This window comes from Podarcis cretensis (assembly GCF_951804945.1).
Source record: "Podarcis cretensis genome assembly, chromosome: 8".
NCBI classification, from domain to species: Eukaryota; Metazoa; Chordata; class Lepidosauria; order Squamata; family Lacertidae; genus Podarcis; species Podarcis cretensis.
In genome coordinates this window covers 84,461,493-84,477,720 of record NC_137177.1, presented here as the reverse complement: position 1 = coordinate 84,477,720, position 16,228 = coordinate 84,461,493, and the positions used below count along the sequence as shown (strand labels likewise).

Here is a 16,228-nt window from a genome sequence, read left to right as displayed (position 1 = left end):
ATGGAATGCTGTTTACGTTCCTGCTGGAGTGGTACCTATCTATCTACTTGCACTTTGACATGCTTTCGAACTGCTAGGTTGGCAGGAGCTGGGACCGAGCAATGGGAGCTCACCCCATCATGGGGATTCGAACCGCTGACCTTCTGATTGGCAAGCCCTAGGCTTTGTGGTTTAGACCACAGCACCACCCGCGCCCCATTATTATTTAGGACACCCCTATTTTTAATGCAGAAATGTTGGCGGGAATGCTGGTGTTCAGAAGCATTACAGCCTCCGACTGCAGAGGCAGAGCACAGCCATTGCGGCTAGTAGCATTTTGGCTCTCCGTACTTCCATATTATCACCTCAGTGTTTTTCTTCATGGACATATGTGTGTCAGTAACACAGAGCGACGAGGGAATTGAACTGAAAGTGGTAGCAAACTGTGAATGCTCCCATTCCAGCATTAATTTCAGAAGCTCTCCTGCTTTAGGTCAAAATTCGAGAGGAGGAGAGAATAAGAGAAAGGCAGAAGGAATGGAAGGGGATGGAATCTCCCCCTTGTAGCCATTTTGTGCATCCTAGGGCTCTGGTTCAGCTCAGAGGCTAGGCCAAAGCCTTCCCGTGTGAGGTGTCCTTTAAGGAGAGATTTTGCAGTAGGGACTTGCCCGTTTTTTTAAAAAAACACGGAGTGGCTAGAGATTTCTTTCTTTTTCCTTTTGGGAGCATGGATGCAGAATGAACACCCAGCATGTTTTCCTCACAGAGCCTGATGGCTTGTAAATCAAAGCATCGTCTGTATGCCGGAGAGCACTCTCAGCAGCCATGCCTAGCCTGTGGCTTAACAGGGCTGTCACCATGATTGATGATTCCCCAGACAGGGAGTGGAGGTTTTCGGGGAGAAAGAGGCTGGGAGAGTGGGAGAGACTGAGAGCTCGCACGCCACTTTGCGATGGCCATTGTTTCTGTGACACTCCGTCACGATGGAGAGATGGAGTCAGAAGGGGCTGTGCTGGATAGCAACGCCCCGTCATCAGGGGCAATGGAAGGTGGGCCCAGATCCTTGCATCCTTGGGCATCATCGTGTTGTTGTTGTTTAGTCGTTTAGTCATGTCCGACTCTTCATGACCCCATGGACCAGAGCACGCCAGCCACTCCCGTCTTCCACTGCCTCCCGCAGCTTGGTCAAACTCATGCTGGTAGCTTCGAGAACACTGTCCAACCATCTCGTCCTCTGTCGTCCCCTTTCTCCTTGTGCCCTCCATCTTTCCCAACATCAGGGTCTTTTCCAGGGAGTCTTCTCTTCTCATGAGGTGGCCAAAGTACAGCTTCAGGATCTGTCCTTCCAGTGAGAACTCAGGGCTGATTTCCTTCAGAATGGATAGGTTTGTTCTTCTTGCAGTCCATGGGACTCTCAAGAGTCTCCTCCAGCATCATAATTCAAAAGCATCAATTCTTCGGCGATCAGCCTTCTTTATGGTCCAGCTCTCACTTCCATACATCACTACTGGGAAAACCATAGCTTTAACTATACGGATCTTTGTTGGCAAGGTGATGTCTCTGCTTTTTAAGATGCTGCCTAGGTTTGTCATCGCCTTTCTCCCAGGAAGCAGGCGTCTTTTAATTTCGTGACTGCTGTCACCATCTACAGTGATCATGGAGCCACTGCTTTATTCCCGTGGTTTTCCAGGCTAAGGGGGCTGCAAACATCGTTTCCTTTCCTGGATCCCAATAACATGGAAATGGACACTAAGCACTAATTGTATTCCATTAGTTTTCCTGAAGTGAATTTCGTTTCATGTGAATGGACATCTTCTCCTTTCTTCTTCTTTCGCGATTCCTCGTAGCGGAGTAAGATTGTCTTCCATAAACACGGTTATAACAGTGAGTGCGTAAGTGATTGTGGAGGCCAATTTTGGATCCACACATCCTTCCACAGTGGGGACATAGGTTTCCGGGCGGGAGTTGATCACGGTGAGGGTTGGCCAAGCATGCCTTCCTCTTAGCATGTTTCTCCTTTGTGTCCTGAGTTCAAGTGTCTTCAAAGCTCATGACACCTTTGGTAAAGGCTGTTCTCCAACTGGAGCGCTCGCAGGCCAGTGTTCCCCAGTTGTCAGTGTTTATACCACATTTTTTTTTAGATTTGCCTTGAGACAGTCTTTGTAACTCTTTTGTTGACCACCAGCATTATGCTTTCCATTTTTAAGTTCGGAATAGAGTAGTTGCTTAATGAGGAAATCAGGATTACATTTACATGGCAGTGAATTCCATTTGCACAATGTGTTAATTTCCCACATTATATCTGAACTTTCGCACAACGTAAATGCTTCTTCTTGAATATAGCACAAGTTTAGCACTCGTTTCCATATTATTTGCAAACAGATTCCCCACCCTACCCCCCGGAAGGAAATGACACAGAAACGAGCATGACACTGCGCTATATTCCACAAGTGGCTTTTACATCATGTGAAAGCTCAAATATAAAGTAGAGCTTGACAGTCAGAGAAAAGTCATGAAAATGGAATAATCTGCTGTGTGAACAGAGCCGGAGAACATAGCCCTCCAGATGTTTTCGCCTACAACTCCCATGATCCCTAGCTAGCAGGGCCAGTGGTCAGGGATGATGGGAACTGTAGTCTCAAAACATCTGGAGGGCCGATGTCAGGGAACTGCCATCGGAGCCAGAGGCAGAGGGAAGGCTCCAGAGGGATGCCGGAGAGGGTCCCAGTAGGGAGAGAGGCAGCCCATCCGCTGGGGAAGGAAATCAGCGTAACACCAGTGGAGGAGAGGGGCAGATGGGGGAATTGGAGAGAAGGCTCCAGGACTCCTCACAGGAGACTAGTGGGGAGAGCACGGGTCCTCCGCTGCCCACACCCTCCCTGCGCAGAAGACTTCCGCGCAGGGAGAGTAGGAGGAGACTGGGCGTCAAAGAACTTCTTTGCTGGAAGAAGTTCAAGAAACGCCCACGGATTCTGCCAGCAATTGAGACAGCCACGGATGGGTGGCTGTCCGGACAGAAAGGGTTCACCCAGGTAACCCAGCCAGGTGTGGCGCCAACTTACGCACGAGCAACCCCCTAGAACCATTACAGCCGAGTTTGAGGAAGCCTGTTCTAAGTCATTGTTGCAGTGCCCTCTCGGCTCGGCGCCAGGTGTGGGCGAACCGACCGTGCTCCCCTAAACCCTCCTCTGCTTTGCGGGTCCCTTCCAGTTCTATATTTCTGTGATTCTGAGGCTGGCTCAGCAGGTGATATTTTCACAGCTTCCTGCCTCTGGCAATTTCTGTCCTAATCAGTAAGACTTCAGGTTCCTTGTCAGGCCATATTAATAGGCATGGCTTTAACAGATTACAGAACAGCTGACTGCCCACCTGGCACTTGGAGAGGAATGTCCTCCCCTCCTTCCGCCCCCCCTTAATAGGCGTAAGAAATGGCAGTAGCTACGCTTCGCTGAACAAACAGCCTGAGCGATGCGCACTGCCGAAGTTTCTGCCCAGCAGGCCCCCGCTGCATTCTTTATTGCATCCAAGGGGGTGGCTGGGAGGGTTGGAGGAACTGAAGATGGGGAAATGAAGCTTTGTTTGAGCTGCTGTTTCAGGGACAAGAAATTCCAGCCATAGCTGCAAGCCTCCTCGTTGCCACCAACTGCGCTGGAGCCACCCCCAGGAAGTGTAGGCAGGCTGTCTTCTGTGCCAACCAGCCAGGATCATACTGACTCAAGTGGCAAAGCTGACTTCTGCCTGGTTGTCTCGATAGGAAACTTGAAACCCACCAGTTTCCACCCTGGTCCTGCCTTTTCACTTTAGGCTACTTTACAGATAGCACAGAAAATGTGTGTTGTGTTTCTGGCCAGAGACGATGATGATGATTGTTAAGTTGTGGGTGAACATATCAGACGACACAGTGATTCTTCAAACAGCTCTTGTTTATTCAGAGGCCAGAACAGAACTGAACTGAACGGCTCAGTCAGCCTGCTTATATAGAGCTCCAGTACAACGTAACTGTAACAATTTTCTAAAACTATCCAATCACTGAACGTCACTTTCGATCCCTTATTTGCATAACTATCTACAGTATCCCCCTGCTGGCCCAGGGTGAGAACTTCAGTACATAACAATGATGATGATGATGATGATGATAATTATAATAATAAAAATTTTTATTTATACTCCGCCCTCGCCAGCCAAGGCTGGGCTCAGGGCAGCTAACAACCAATAATAAAAACAAGTTGATTGAAATGCAACTTAAAAAACAAGATTAAAATACAACATTAAAACATTAAAATGCAGCCTCATCACAGGAGGAGAAAGGAAAAAGAAAGAGGGGGGAGGGAATCAAATTGATTCCAAGCCAAAGGCCAGGCAGAACAACTCTGTCTTACAGGCCCTGCGGAAAGAAATCAGATTCCGCAGGGCCCTGGTCTCATGAGACAGAGCGTTCCACCAGGCCGGAGCCAGTGTTGAAAAGGCCCTGGCTCTGGTTGAGGCTAATCTAACTTCCTTAGGGCCTGGAACCTCTAGGCTGTTGCTATTTATGGACCTTAAGGCTTTTCAGACTCACCTGGAAGGTGGTGGACTATCCTTCACTGGAGGTTTTTAAGCAGAGGTTGGACGGCCTTCTGTCATGGATGCTTCAGTTGAGATTCCTGCCTTGCAGGGGGTTGGAATACAGTGGTACTTCGGAAGTCAAACAGAATCCGTTCCAGAAGTCCGTTCGACTTCCAAAACATTTGGAAACCCAGTTTGCGGCTTCCGATTGGCTGCAGGAAGCTCCTGCAGCCAATCAGAAGCCATGGAACATGCGTCGGACATTTGGGTTCCAAAGAACGTTTGCAAACTGGAACACTCACTTCTGGGTTTGCGTTGTTCGGGAGCCAAAATGTTTGGCTCGCAAGGCTTTCAGCTTCCGAGGTACAACTGTAGATTATGTTTGGTGTCGCTTCCAACTCTACAATTATACGAATCCGATTCCATGCTTTAAGCCTATAGATCAGAGATGCTGTTTCGTTGTGATTTCGTTGTGCTGTTAGTTCAAAAGAATCCCGAGCCACTTCCTCCCTGCCAAAAGGCAGTAAGGCATCGTATCGTGACAGATGTCTGCTTTTGGGCAAGTTGTACACAACAATGGATAATTTCTTCCCTGAAAGTTGTTCAAGGCTCATTTTTGAAAAAGGAAATACAGAAATCTGGGACACGGCAGCCTTGCTAAATGCCTGATCTCTCCCCAGGCGCTGGGCGGCTGTGCTAAGGACCACGCTCTCTTCACAATCCCTTTAAGAGCAGCCACCCCGTGACTTTCTCAGTAGCAAACAAGAGAATTCCTACAGAGGAGGCAGCGCTGCCTCTGCTCTCAGGCACCCAGTGTGTCGTGTGTCGCTAAGCGGAACGGATGCAGCAACTCAGGTCATCCTGGCTGAACGTTAAACTCTGTCTTTGAATGCTCTGAGGGGGCTTAGCAAAAGTGGAAGATTGAGGTGGCGGCAAAAAATGGCTGCGAAAAGGGACTTAGTGCCTGTATGACACGCGTCAAACGGCTCTTGTCCAGTCCATTACCAAGCCTCTGCTCTGCTTCCACAGCTGGAGGCAGCAGGGCTACTGAATCCCAGTTACTGGAAACCCTGGGAGAGGAGATGACTCTAATAATAATAATAATAATAATAATAATAATAATAATAATTTATTATTTACACCCCGCCCATCTGGCTGAGTTTCCCCAGCCACTCTGGGCGGCTCCCAATCATGGGTTAAAAACAATACAGTGTTAAATTTTAAAAACTTCCCTGAACAGGGCTGCCTTCAGATGTCTTTTAAAGAGAAGATAGCTGCTTATTTCCTTCACATCTGAAGGGAAGGTGTTCCACAGGGTGGGCGCCACTACCAAGAAGGCCCTCTGTCTGTAACCTCACTTCTTGCAATGAGGGAACCGCTAGAAGGCCCTCGGCGCTGGATGGGGGCTGAACAATGGGGGTGGAGACGCTCCTTCAGATATACTGGACCGAGGCCGTTTAGGGCTTTAAAGGTCAACACCAACACTTTGAATTGTGCTCGGAAACGTACTGGGAGCCAATGCTCTTGCTGGTTTTGCTTTGGGGCACCTTGCTGGCCGCTGTGAGAACAGGATTGGCCTGATCCAGCATGTACTTCTGACGTTCATGAGGAGGGACACTGCCCTGGTTTCCTTGAATAAAAAAATGTGAAGCATAAAGAATGATTTTGGTTGTTTGTGGTGTCCCTCAACAAGGACCGGTGACACCAGTAGTGGGAAATTAAATTAAAATTAAGAACAGCTCCTTTTAACACCTGTCTCCCTTTCACAGCAAAATACATCGGCTGTTACGTCGACAACACCCACCGGAGAGCCCTGCGCGGAGTGTCCTTCTTTGACTACAAAAAAATGACATTGTTCCGTTGCCAAGACAACTGCGCCGAACGGTAGGGTGGCGCGAGAGAGCTGGGACTTCATTAATTCCAAGGCATCAAATGTATTTCTCTCCTGTCAGCTCCGGAGGCTCGACTCTTTCCCCGTGGTTGTTTTTCTTCCTCCCACACCGCCTCCCGATAATTTCAAAAGATCGATTTTTTCCCCACACTGGGGTGGGGGGAGGCAAGGCCTCATTTGCAGTGGAATGGCCTTCTCTCGACAAGATGGGGAGCCTAGAAACTCTGGCAAGAGGAACCTGCAGTAGCTGTGGAAAAAGAGTAGGGAACCATTTTAAGTCATGGCTTCTTCCCCCAGAGAATTCTGGGAGCTGTGGTTTTTGTTGAGTTATCAGGAGGACCCTGTTCTTCACGCAGAGCTACGTATCCTGGGGCGCTTTAGCGAGTCCGTCTCCCTCCCCAGGGAACTCTGGGAATTGTAGCTCTGGGAGGGGAAGAGGGTTCTTCTAACAACTGAAGGAGCAAAGGTCGCAGGCAAGGCTCAGTTGGGAGATAAGGATCAAAAGAGGCCATATTTGCACCATGCCATGATGCCATGATGCTACTTTAGGGGACGCAGGTGGCGCTGTGGGTTAAAGCCTCAGCACCTAGGGCTTGCCGATCGAAAGGTCGGCGGTTCGAATCTCTGCGGCGGGGTGTGCTCCCGCTGCTCGGTCCCAGCGCCTGCCAACCTAGCAGTTCGAAAGCACCTCCGGGTGCAAGTAGATAAATAGGGACCGCTTACCAGCGGGAAGGTAAACGGCGTTTCCGTGTGCGGCTCTGGCTCGCCAGAGCAGCGATGTCACGCTGGCCACGTGACCCAGAAGTGTCTCCGGACAGCGCTGGTCCCTGGCCTCTTAAGTGAGATGGGCGCACAACCCCAGAGTCTGTCAAGACTGGCCCGTACGGGCAGGGGTACCTTTACCTTTACCTTTACCTTATGATGCTACTTTAAACAGTCACAACATCCTCCAGAGAACCCTGGGAGCAGACCCCTGTTCCCCTCAGAGAGCTGTAATTCCCGGAATGGTTTAACAACCAATTCCTCTCCACAGGGAACTCTTGAAATTGTAGTTCTGGGAGGGAAACAGCGGTCTCTTAACAAATATCAGCATCTTTAGCAAATGACAGCTCCCGGGCTTCTCTGGGGGAAGCCATGACTGGTATTCACAGAATCACAGAATCATAGAATTGTAGAGTTGGAAGGGCCCCCAAGAGTTATCTAGTCCAACCCACTGCAATGCAGGAAACTTTTGCCCAACGTGGGGCTCGAACCCACAACCCTGAGATTAAGAATCTCGTGCTTTACCAACTGAGCTTTCCCAAGTCTATAGTGCTTTAAACGTATGATGGGAACGTGGTCTCTGTGGACCTTTCACACCAGCTTGGGGTACCAAGAGAGAGTTTAGCCAGTGGCAGAAACATGGTTAGGGTCTGCTTTCCCTAAAATCTCATTTTGCAGAAGCAAAGGCCAAAGATTGATTGGCAAATGGCGAGGGGTGAGGGAAACTGGAGTCCAATGACACCAGGAGTGGCAAAGGACCTGCTTCCCTGGTGTGGAGAAATGTGAGTGAGGATGTAGCTAACTTCTCAGATGTGGGATTCTGGGTTAAAAGAAAACATCTCTGGAGCCTTTCCATGCCTTGTTTTTCTGGACCAGGATCTCGCCACATCACTAGCAGCTGCTGGGTCTCTTTTACTTATCGCTTCAATTGCAGAACACACATCATACTGGCTTCCCCAACCTGCCTAGCCTTTAAGTAATGTGTTCGTGTCCCACTCTATGATCTATAAGGCACGTGGAGTTTTTTTTGTCTTGAAAAGTGATGCATCCTCCTGCTCGCTTTGAGTAAATCATTCAGCGCCGAGTGCCAAGAAGCAACCCAAATTGCTTCTTTGCACAGACGACATCTGTGCAGCAAGAACTGCAACAGGAAATTGGCCCAATGGACATTTGGCCCAAGACAATTCCATTTCAAATATGAATTAATTATCATGGATTGTTTTTCTTTGCCTTCCTCCAGAGATTTTAGGGCTATCGTACATGGTTTTCTTCTCCCCACCACACACCTATTTTTCTCCTCACAACAACCCAGTGAGGTAGGCCAGGCTGAGGGATGGTGGGTGGTCTTGGCTCATCATTTTGTTTTGTGCTAAACTGTTTCACCATCAGGTATTTGAGGGTCTCAAAGAGTTGGGCTCAGTAGGGAAATTGAGAATGACTTAGTTGTGAACGTCCACCCATAATTTTATTTCTGTGCCACCATTCCAAAGTTAAAAGCGTCTTACAAAATGTAAAAGAAATACATAACTACAAACATAACAAAAATACAGTGGTACCTTGGGTTAAGTACTTAATTCGTTCTTAACATGAAACTGTTCTCAACCAGAAACACAACTTTAGCTAATGAGGCCTCCTGTCACCGCCGCACCACTGGAGTACAATTTCTGTTCTTATCCCGCAGCAAAGTTCTTAACCTGAAGCACTATTTCTGGGTTAGTGGAGTCTGTAACCTGAAGTGTATGTAACCTGAAGCATATGGAACCTGAAGCGTATGTAACCCGGGGTACCACTGTAGTCATAAACAAAACATTTAAAAAGTACACAACCAATTTGAACAATTTCAACATAAATCGTAGGATTCAAAATAAAGATACCAAAAATTAACAGCACCCTCCGAACCCCTAAACAATACCCCAGCCCAAGATTTTGAAAAAGGACCTGCGAATGGGGAATCCAGATTGAAACAGCCGTGTGGCGGGGGAGGGGAGAAGGTTTTCAACCCTCCCCCCATGTTATTTTCCCAGTGAACACAGCCCCCCCCCTCAGCTGCTATTTGTGTCCATGACAACGGGAGCTTTCCTAGCAATGCAAATAGCATCTTCAGAGGACCAGTTTCCAGCAGGACTGTAGCGAAGACACTGGATGTATAGGAGATCTGGTATCTGTCTGGTATCATCAGAGGGTCCCCTGTCTCCCCGAACACAGCAGGCTCTGAGGCCTAGGGAACAGCAGGAGGAGCACTCTCGGAAACTGAGGCAGGCAATGGCCCACAGCCCAGCTCTCTAACTGGCCAGGTGTCTTCCTTCCTTTGGCTCCCAGTATGTTTCCGAGCACAATTCAAAGTGTTGGTGCTGACCTTGAAAGCCCTAAATGGCCTCGGCCCTGTATACCTGAAGGAGCGTCTCCACCCCCATCGTTCTGCCCAGACACTGAGGTCCAGCTCCAAGGGCCTTCTGGCGGTTCCCTCACTGTGAGAAGCCAAGTTACAGGGAACCAGGCAGAGGGCACCCGCCCTGTGGAACACCCTCCCACCAGATGTCAAAGAGAAGAACGACTACCAGACTTATAGGAGACATCTGAAGGCATCCCTCTTTAGGGAAGCTCTTAATGTTTAACACACTACTGTCCTTTAATACTTTGTTGGAAGCCACCCACAGTGGCTGGGGAAACCCAGCCAGATGGGTGGAGTATAAATAATAGATTATTATTATTACTATTATTACTATTATTATTATTATTATTATTATTATTATTATTATTATTTGTACTAGGGATGGGGAATACGTCACTAAGGATGGAATTTCCTAAATATACTTGATATTGAGGACAGGGTTCAACCCACCCCACCCCAAAATCCCTATCTTGCTGCTTAATCTCAACAAGAGAGTCCCCATCCGGTTTACTAAAAATACAAACAATTCTTGCGTATTATCTTCATTATTATACATATAATGCTCTATGCCTATTAGGATCACAGGTTCAGATAGGGTCCTGATTCAGTTTGGATCAGTACGGACCTGATTTAACCAGATTCAGACCCCCAAATCTGAATCAAAATTCAGCAATCCCAATCTTCAGTGGTCTTCGGATTACAGGGGAATCTTCCCGGTGTGTGCGAGAGAAATTTTGAGGTTGTCCCACGAAACTTAAGAAGACACAGCGCCGCATTCGGAAGCGTACAATGTTTTTGAAAACGGGAAGAAAAGAGGGGAAAGTGGGAAAGAAAAAGAAGGAAGGAAAGGAATTTTGTGAGGCAAAGGCCTCCAGGGACCATAGAATGTGTTCCCCCATAGAAAGCAGCATTGACACACAACTCCCTGCCAGGGCCGGCCCAGGGCATTTTGCCACCTGAGGCAAAACTGAAAATAACACCCTGCACAATTTCCTCTTCCACAAGTCCCGCACTGCCACGGCCAGCTCCTCCTCCTGCTGTTGCCCAAGGAGACTGGGGACGGGCCAGGGAAGGCCTGGTGCACTAGGAGAGGAGAAAAAGGAGGCTGAGAAGGGCAGGTGGTGGAGGAGGAGACAGCCCAGAAGTCCAAGAGGCAGTGAGTGCCAAGCTTCTCAGAGGCTGGATCTGCTACCCCTCCCAGCTACCAGGAGCTTAATACCTGGGGCGAAGGCTTCACCAACCCCCACAGGTGGGCCAGCCCTGCTCCCTGCGCATAGAAAGCAGTTCCCAACTTCCGTGTGCAGGCAGCCTTTCCGTGGTGAGGCAGTTACGGTGGAAGCACCCCTCGCCTGATTGCTATCTGCACAAAGATGGCTTAGCCATGTTCAAAGAACAGCTGATAAAGCTCTTGGATGTGGCTGAGATGGGAACGTTAACGTGTTTAATTAGAGGAAAGTCATTAGTGACATTTGTTAAGGATAGGACATTTCTTATGGACTTTTTGCACGTGAAAAGAGAAAATGAACTTGTAATATTTGTATTTGAAGATTGGAAAAATACTGGCTTATAGCAGATAGAATGGTTGGATCTTAAGGAATGAATATCATATGTAGCGGCAGCAAAGAGAGCCAGAAGTCCTTTTATTTTTCTTCTTCTTCTTTTTCTCTTTTCCTTTTTTCTCGCTTTCTCTTTCTTTAGCTTTCTCCTTTTCTCATCTTTCCTTCCTTCTGACTTTGTTCTCTTTTAAGACTAAGCAGCTGTTTTATCTCAGCATATTATAAAAAGGAGGACATCCTTCACCTGCAAAGGCCAATTTCTAGGTGGGCTGCGCAGCATGAGATTTTGGAAGGTCTGTTCAGCACCAAGGACAGCTGCACAAACGTTCAGCTTTCGGGTAGCAAAGTCCAGCCACTGAATCAGAACACAGGCCGCCGCTACCACCACCAAAACCTCCAAACAAAATGCTCTCTCTCCCTCTCCTTTCCAGGGGTTACCTCTTCGCAGGCCTAGAGTTTGGGGCCGAATGCTATTGTGGCCACAAGATCCAAGCGGCGAACGTCAGTGATTCCGAATGCAACATGGAGTGTAAGGGAGAAAAGAGCAACATTTGTGGTGGGGTGAACCGACTCTCAATCTACCGCCTGGAGTTGGCCCAAGAGTCTGCAAGGAGGTGTAAGTACTGACTTGTTTGGGATCAAGAACTAGGGCGGCCCAAGGGAGCAGAGCCTGGGGCTGATGGCATTGAGATCAACATGTCCTAATAGCTCGAGGGAAGTAACTCTGATGCTGTTGGCTATTAGGGATGTGCAGGTGGAGCTGTGGGACGCAGGTGGCGCTGTGGGTTACACCACAGAGCCTAGGACTTGCCGATCAGAAGGTCGGCGGTTCGAATCCCTACGATGGGGTGAGCTCCGTTCCTCGGTCCCAGCTCCTGCAGACCTAGCAGTTCGAAAGCACATCAAAGTGCAAGTAGATAAATAGGTACCACTCCGGCGGGAAGGTAAATGGCATTTCCATGCACTGCTCTGGTTCGCCAGAAGCAGCTTAGTCATGCTGGCCGCATGACCCAGAAGCTGTACGCCGGCTCCCTCGGCCAATAAAGCGAGATGAGCACCACAACCCCAGAGTCGGCCACGACTGGACCTAATGGTCAGGGGTACCTTTACCTTTAACTTTAGGCATGTGTCTTGCAGAACACTAGACCATGGGTCCCCAATCTAAGGCCCGCGGGCTGGATAAGGCCTGAGGGACTTGTTTATCCGGCCTGCAGCAACCCCCGCTGCTCGCTGCCACCACCTGCTCTCACTGGCGCTGCGCTTTGTGGCTGCCCACTTTCGGGTCAGAGGAGCACCGGAAATAGCTTGTGCGTTATTTGCGCATGCGCAAGTGTTATTTCCGGTGCATATCTGGGTGGGAGGAGGCCCATGCACATGCGCACAAGCTATTTCCAGTGCTCCTCCGACCCGGAAGTGCGCCGGAAATAGCGTGTGCACACGTGTATGGGCACGTGCTCCCCCGCCCTCTGGCCCGTCGCGCAATCTGCGCTGGAGACACCAGCCCGAGACGCAGTAAGTTTGCTGACCCCTGCACTAGACCTTCCACCCTGTACCCTCACTACAGCTGAAGCTATATACCCTATGGTATTTTTAAGGTAAAGGTAAAGGGACCCCTGACCATTAGGTCCAGTCGTGGCTGACTCTGGTGTTGCGGCGCTCATCTAGCTTTACTGGCCAAGGGAGCCAGCGTACAGCATCCAGGCCATGTGGCCAGCATCACTAAGCCGCTTCTGGCGAACCAGAGCAGCACACGGAAACACTGTTTACCTTTCCACTGGAGTGGTACCTATTTATCTACTTGCACTTTGACGTGCTTTCGAACTGCTAGGTTGGCAGGAGCAGGGACCGAGCAACGGGAGCTCACTTCATCGCGGGGATTCAAACTGCCAACCTTCTGATCAGCAAGTCCTAGGCTCTGTGGTTTAACCCACAGCACCACTTGCATCCCCTGGTAATTTTACTAGACTGTTGGGAAAAAAAAGGTAAAGGATCCCATGATGGTTAAGTCCAGTAAAGGCGACTATGGGGTTGCGGCGCTCATCTCGCTTTCAGGCCAAGGGAGCTGGTGTTTGTCCACAGACAGCTTTCCAGGTCATGTGGCCAGCAAGACTAAACCACTTCTGGCACAACAGAACACCGTGATGGAAACCAGAGTGCATGGAAACACTGTTTACTTACCAGCCGCAGGGGTACCTATTTATCTACTTGCACTGGCGTGCTTTTGGACTGCTAGGTTGGCAGGAGCTGAGGCAGAGCAACAGGAGCTCACCCTGTCATGGGGATTCAAACTGCCAACCTTCTGATATTTGCAAGCCCAAGAGGGTCATTGTTTTAGACCACAGCGCCACCTGCATCCCTTACCTTACCTTACCTTTACTAGGCTGTAGTTAAACTATGGAACTCGCTCTCCCAGGAGTGCATTGTGATGGCTCTATGTTCTGCCTCCATGGTTGGAGACAGTTAAGCTTCTGATTACCAGTTGCTGTAAATCATAGGCAAGAAGAGAACTCTTGTGCCTGGATCCTGCTTGCTAGTTTCCTACATGCACCAGGCTGGCCACTTGATGGGCCTGATCCAGCTGGCTCTGTGTTCTTATTTTCACAAGGAAAAGCAATGACAAACCTAGACAGCATCTTAAAAAGCAGAGACATCACCTTGCCAAGAAAGGTCCGTATAGTTAAAACTATGGTTTTCCCAGTAGTGATGTATGGAAGTGAAAGCTGGACCATAAAGAAGGCTGATCACTGAAGATTTGATGCTTTTGAATTATGGTGCTGGAGGAGACTCTTGAGAGTCCCATGGACTGCAAGAAGATCAAACCTCTCCATTCTGAAGGAAATCAGCCCTGAGTGCTCACTGGAAGGACAGATCTTGAAGCTGAAGCTCCAATACTTTGGCCAACTCATGAGAAGAGAAGACTCCCTGGAAAAGACCCTGATGTTGGGAAAGATGGAGGGCACAAGGAGAAGGGGACGACAGAGGACGAGATGGTTGGACTGTAGTTTGGTCAAACTCATGCTGGTAGCTTCAAGAACACTTTCTTGAAGCTACCAGCATGAGTTTGACCAAACTGCGGGAGGCAGTGGAAGATAGGAGTGCCTGGCGTGCTCTGGTCCATGGGGTCACGAAGAGTCGGACACGACTAAATGACTAAACAACAACAACAAGAAAGCTTGGGTTTCAAAACCAAAGCTGAGGTCCTTTGAATGCTGTGCCATGATCTCAAATCCTACACGTGAGGTGCATTTGTGAACACTGGCAATCTACAGCCTTGGATAATCGGGGTTGGAAAAACGTGAAGGTGTTCGTGGGAGGGAAGGAATCCCTCCCAGAGCACTCTCAGCCAACCAATTGAGTGCAATGCAGGGAAAGGAAGGCCTAGGTGCTCGAGCTGCCTTAATGAGTTTGAAATGGGCTTTTGATCTCTTCCCTGCTCTCAAAGGCTTTTCTGCATCTCGCCTCTAATTTTGCATTCATTGCGTTCCTCCCTGTCTTCTGTATTTAAGGAGGTGGGCCGGGAGGCTCATTAGCTCATGCTTAAATGTCAAAAGCAGAGAGGAGAATCCAGGCAGGCAGGGGAAGAGAAGAGATTATGGGGGAACCTTGGTGGGCCGTGGGGCAGCGAGATCAAGCTGGCAACCTGCAGGAGGAAGCACAATTGTCCATAGCAAGCCTGCGAAGGAAAAGACCAAAAGGAGTTTTCACAGTGCCTTTCCTACTTCCTGTGCGCCAGGGGATGGGCGCCTCTTCCAACACCACAGAGAGAGGGAGAGACAGAGCTAATCAGAAAATGACGGGGGAATGGCATTTTCTGCATTCCCCTTTGGTGGAAAGAGGAACCTGTCTCTCACCTGCAGTTTGCCTGGCGGTCTGGAACTCGCTTCCCCATGGAATGTGAGGGCAGGCAAAGCCACTGGGTGCACGGAGCACTCGGGCTGCCAGGACCCTCCAATCCCATTCTTGGACGCACCGTCGATCCTGCTAATTGGGGTTTTTGAACTGGAGTAAACTACAAGCACGTGCTAGAGATGACGTGAAACTGCGAAAACGAACCCAGCTACAAGGATTTAAAAGGTTTGGATTGAGAGGGGATTTCATTCGGTGAAAGAGACGGTGCGGTTTTTCTCTACGTTTATGATATGCAGTGGCGTAGCGTGGGGGGTGCAGGGGGGCCCGGCCGCACCAGGCGCAACATCTGGGGGGGCGCGCTCGCCGCCTCCGGAGTCGCCGAAGAGCCTCGGGCGCAGGCTGTAGCAGAGCCCCATGTCTCGCGGAACCGACGAGCTGTGCGAGCGTCCGGGCTGAAGGCGTCCGGCAGGCAGCGGCTCTCAGCGCTCACCACGGTCCCCACGCATCAGGGCCACGGAGGGCGCGCCAGGCAGCCCCTCCTCACAGCCCAGCCGCCGCCGCCGCTGCAGCTGCTGGGCCATGTTGCATTTTCCTCGCCTCTCTGCCCTCCTCCGGGCAAGCGGCGTCGTTTGGGCGGCAGCGGCAACTCGCCTCAGATCACCTGACACGGACCCGCCGCCGCCGCCGTGGCTACCTTACCGTAAATACCCCAGCCCAGGCAGCAGCAAGAAGAAGCTGGCAGGTTAGGGGTTAGGGGCGCAAATTACTTGCCTTGCCCTGGGTTAGGGGGCGCAAATTACTTGCCTTGCCCCGGGTGCTGACAACCCACGCTACGCCGCTGATGATATGGCAACCCTCCCTGGAATGCAATCTACACGTACAAGTGAGAAAGGAAGAAACTGGAATGTAAATTTGGAATTTAACAAAACTGGAACTGTGTGCGTGAAAGAAAGGGACTGAGAGGGAAGGGGTGGGGGGAAACACTATGCTTTGAAAATATGCAGCAAAGTCCTCCCAAACCTCCGTTATTCATAAAGGAGTGTGTTTGAGATAAGGACAATTGGCCATAAATCTGTGGCAGGGAAGAAAGGAGTCTACCAGCCGTGGGAATAGAAGCTTTCGGATTAACTATTTGCAGTCTGGATTCAGACCGTTCTTCCTAGGCTGGAGAAATGGCGAAGATGGCTTGTTTACTGGAAGCCAAATCACAGGATGAAGTGATGCAGTGACTTTTGGAAACTGTGAGATAACCGC

The 16,228-nt window shown here is 49.7% G+C and overlaps 1 protein-coding gene across 1 annotated transcript in view; it reads left to right on the top strand.

Annotated features, from left to right (window-relative positions):
- WSCD2 (WSC domain containing 2) overlaps nucleotides 1-16,228 on the top strand; it is a 91,974-nt gene that overhangs the window by 45,619 nt on the left and 30,127 nt on the right. The window contains exons 3-4 of the mRNA XM_079987028.1: nucleotides 6,294-6,408; nucleotides 11,557-11,741. Coding sequence (XP_079843154.1) covers nucleotides 6,294-6,408; nucleotides 11,557-11,741 — 300 coding nt within the window. The remainder of the gene's footprint in view (nucleotides 1-6,293; nucleotides 6,409-11,556; nucleotides 11,742-16,228) is intronic.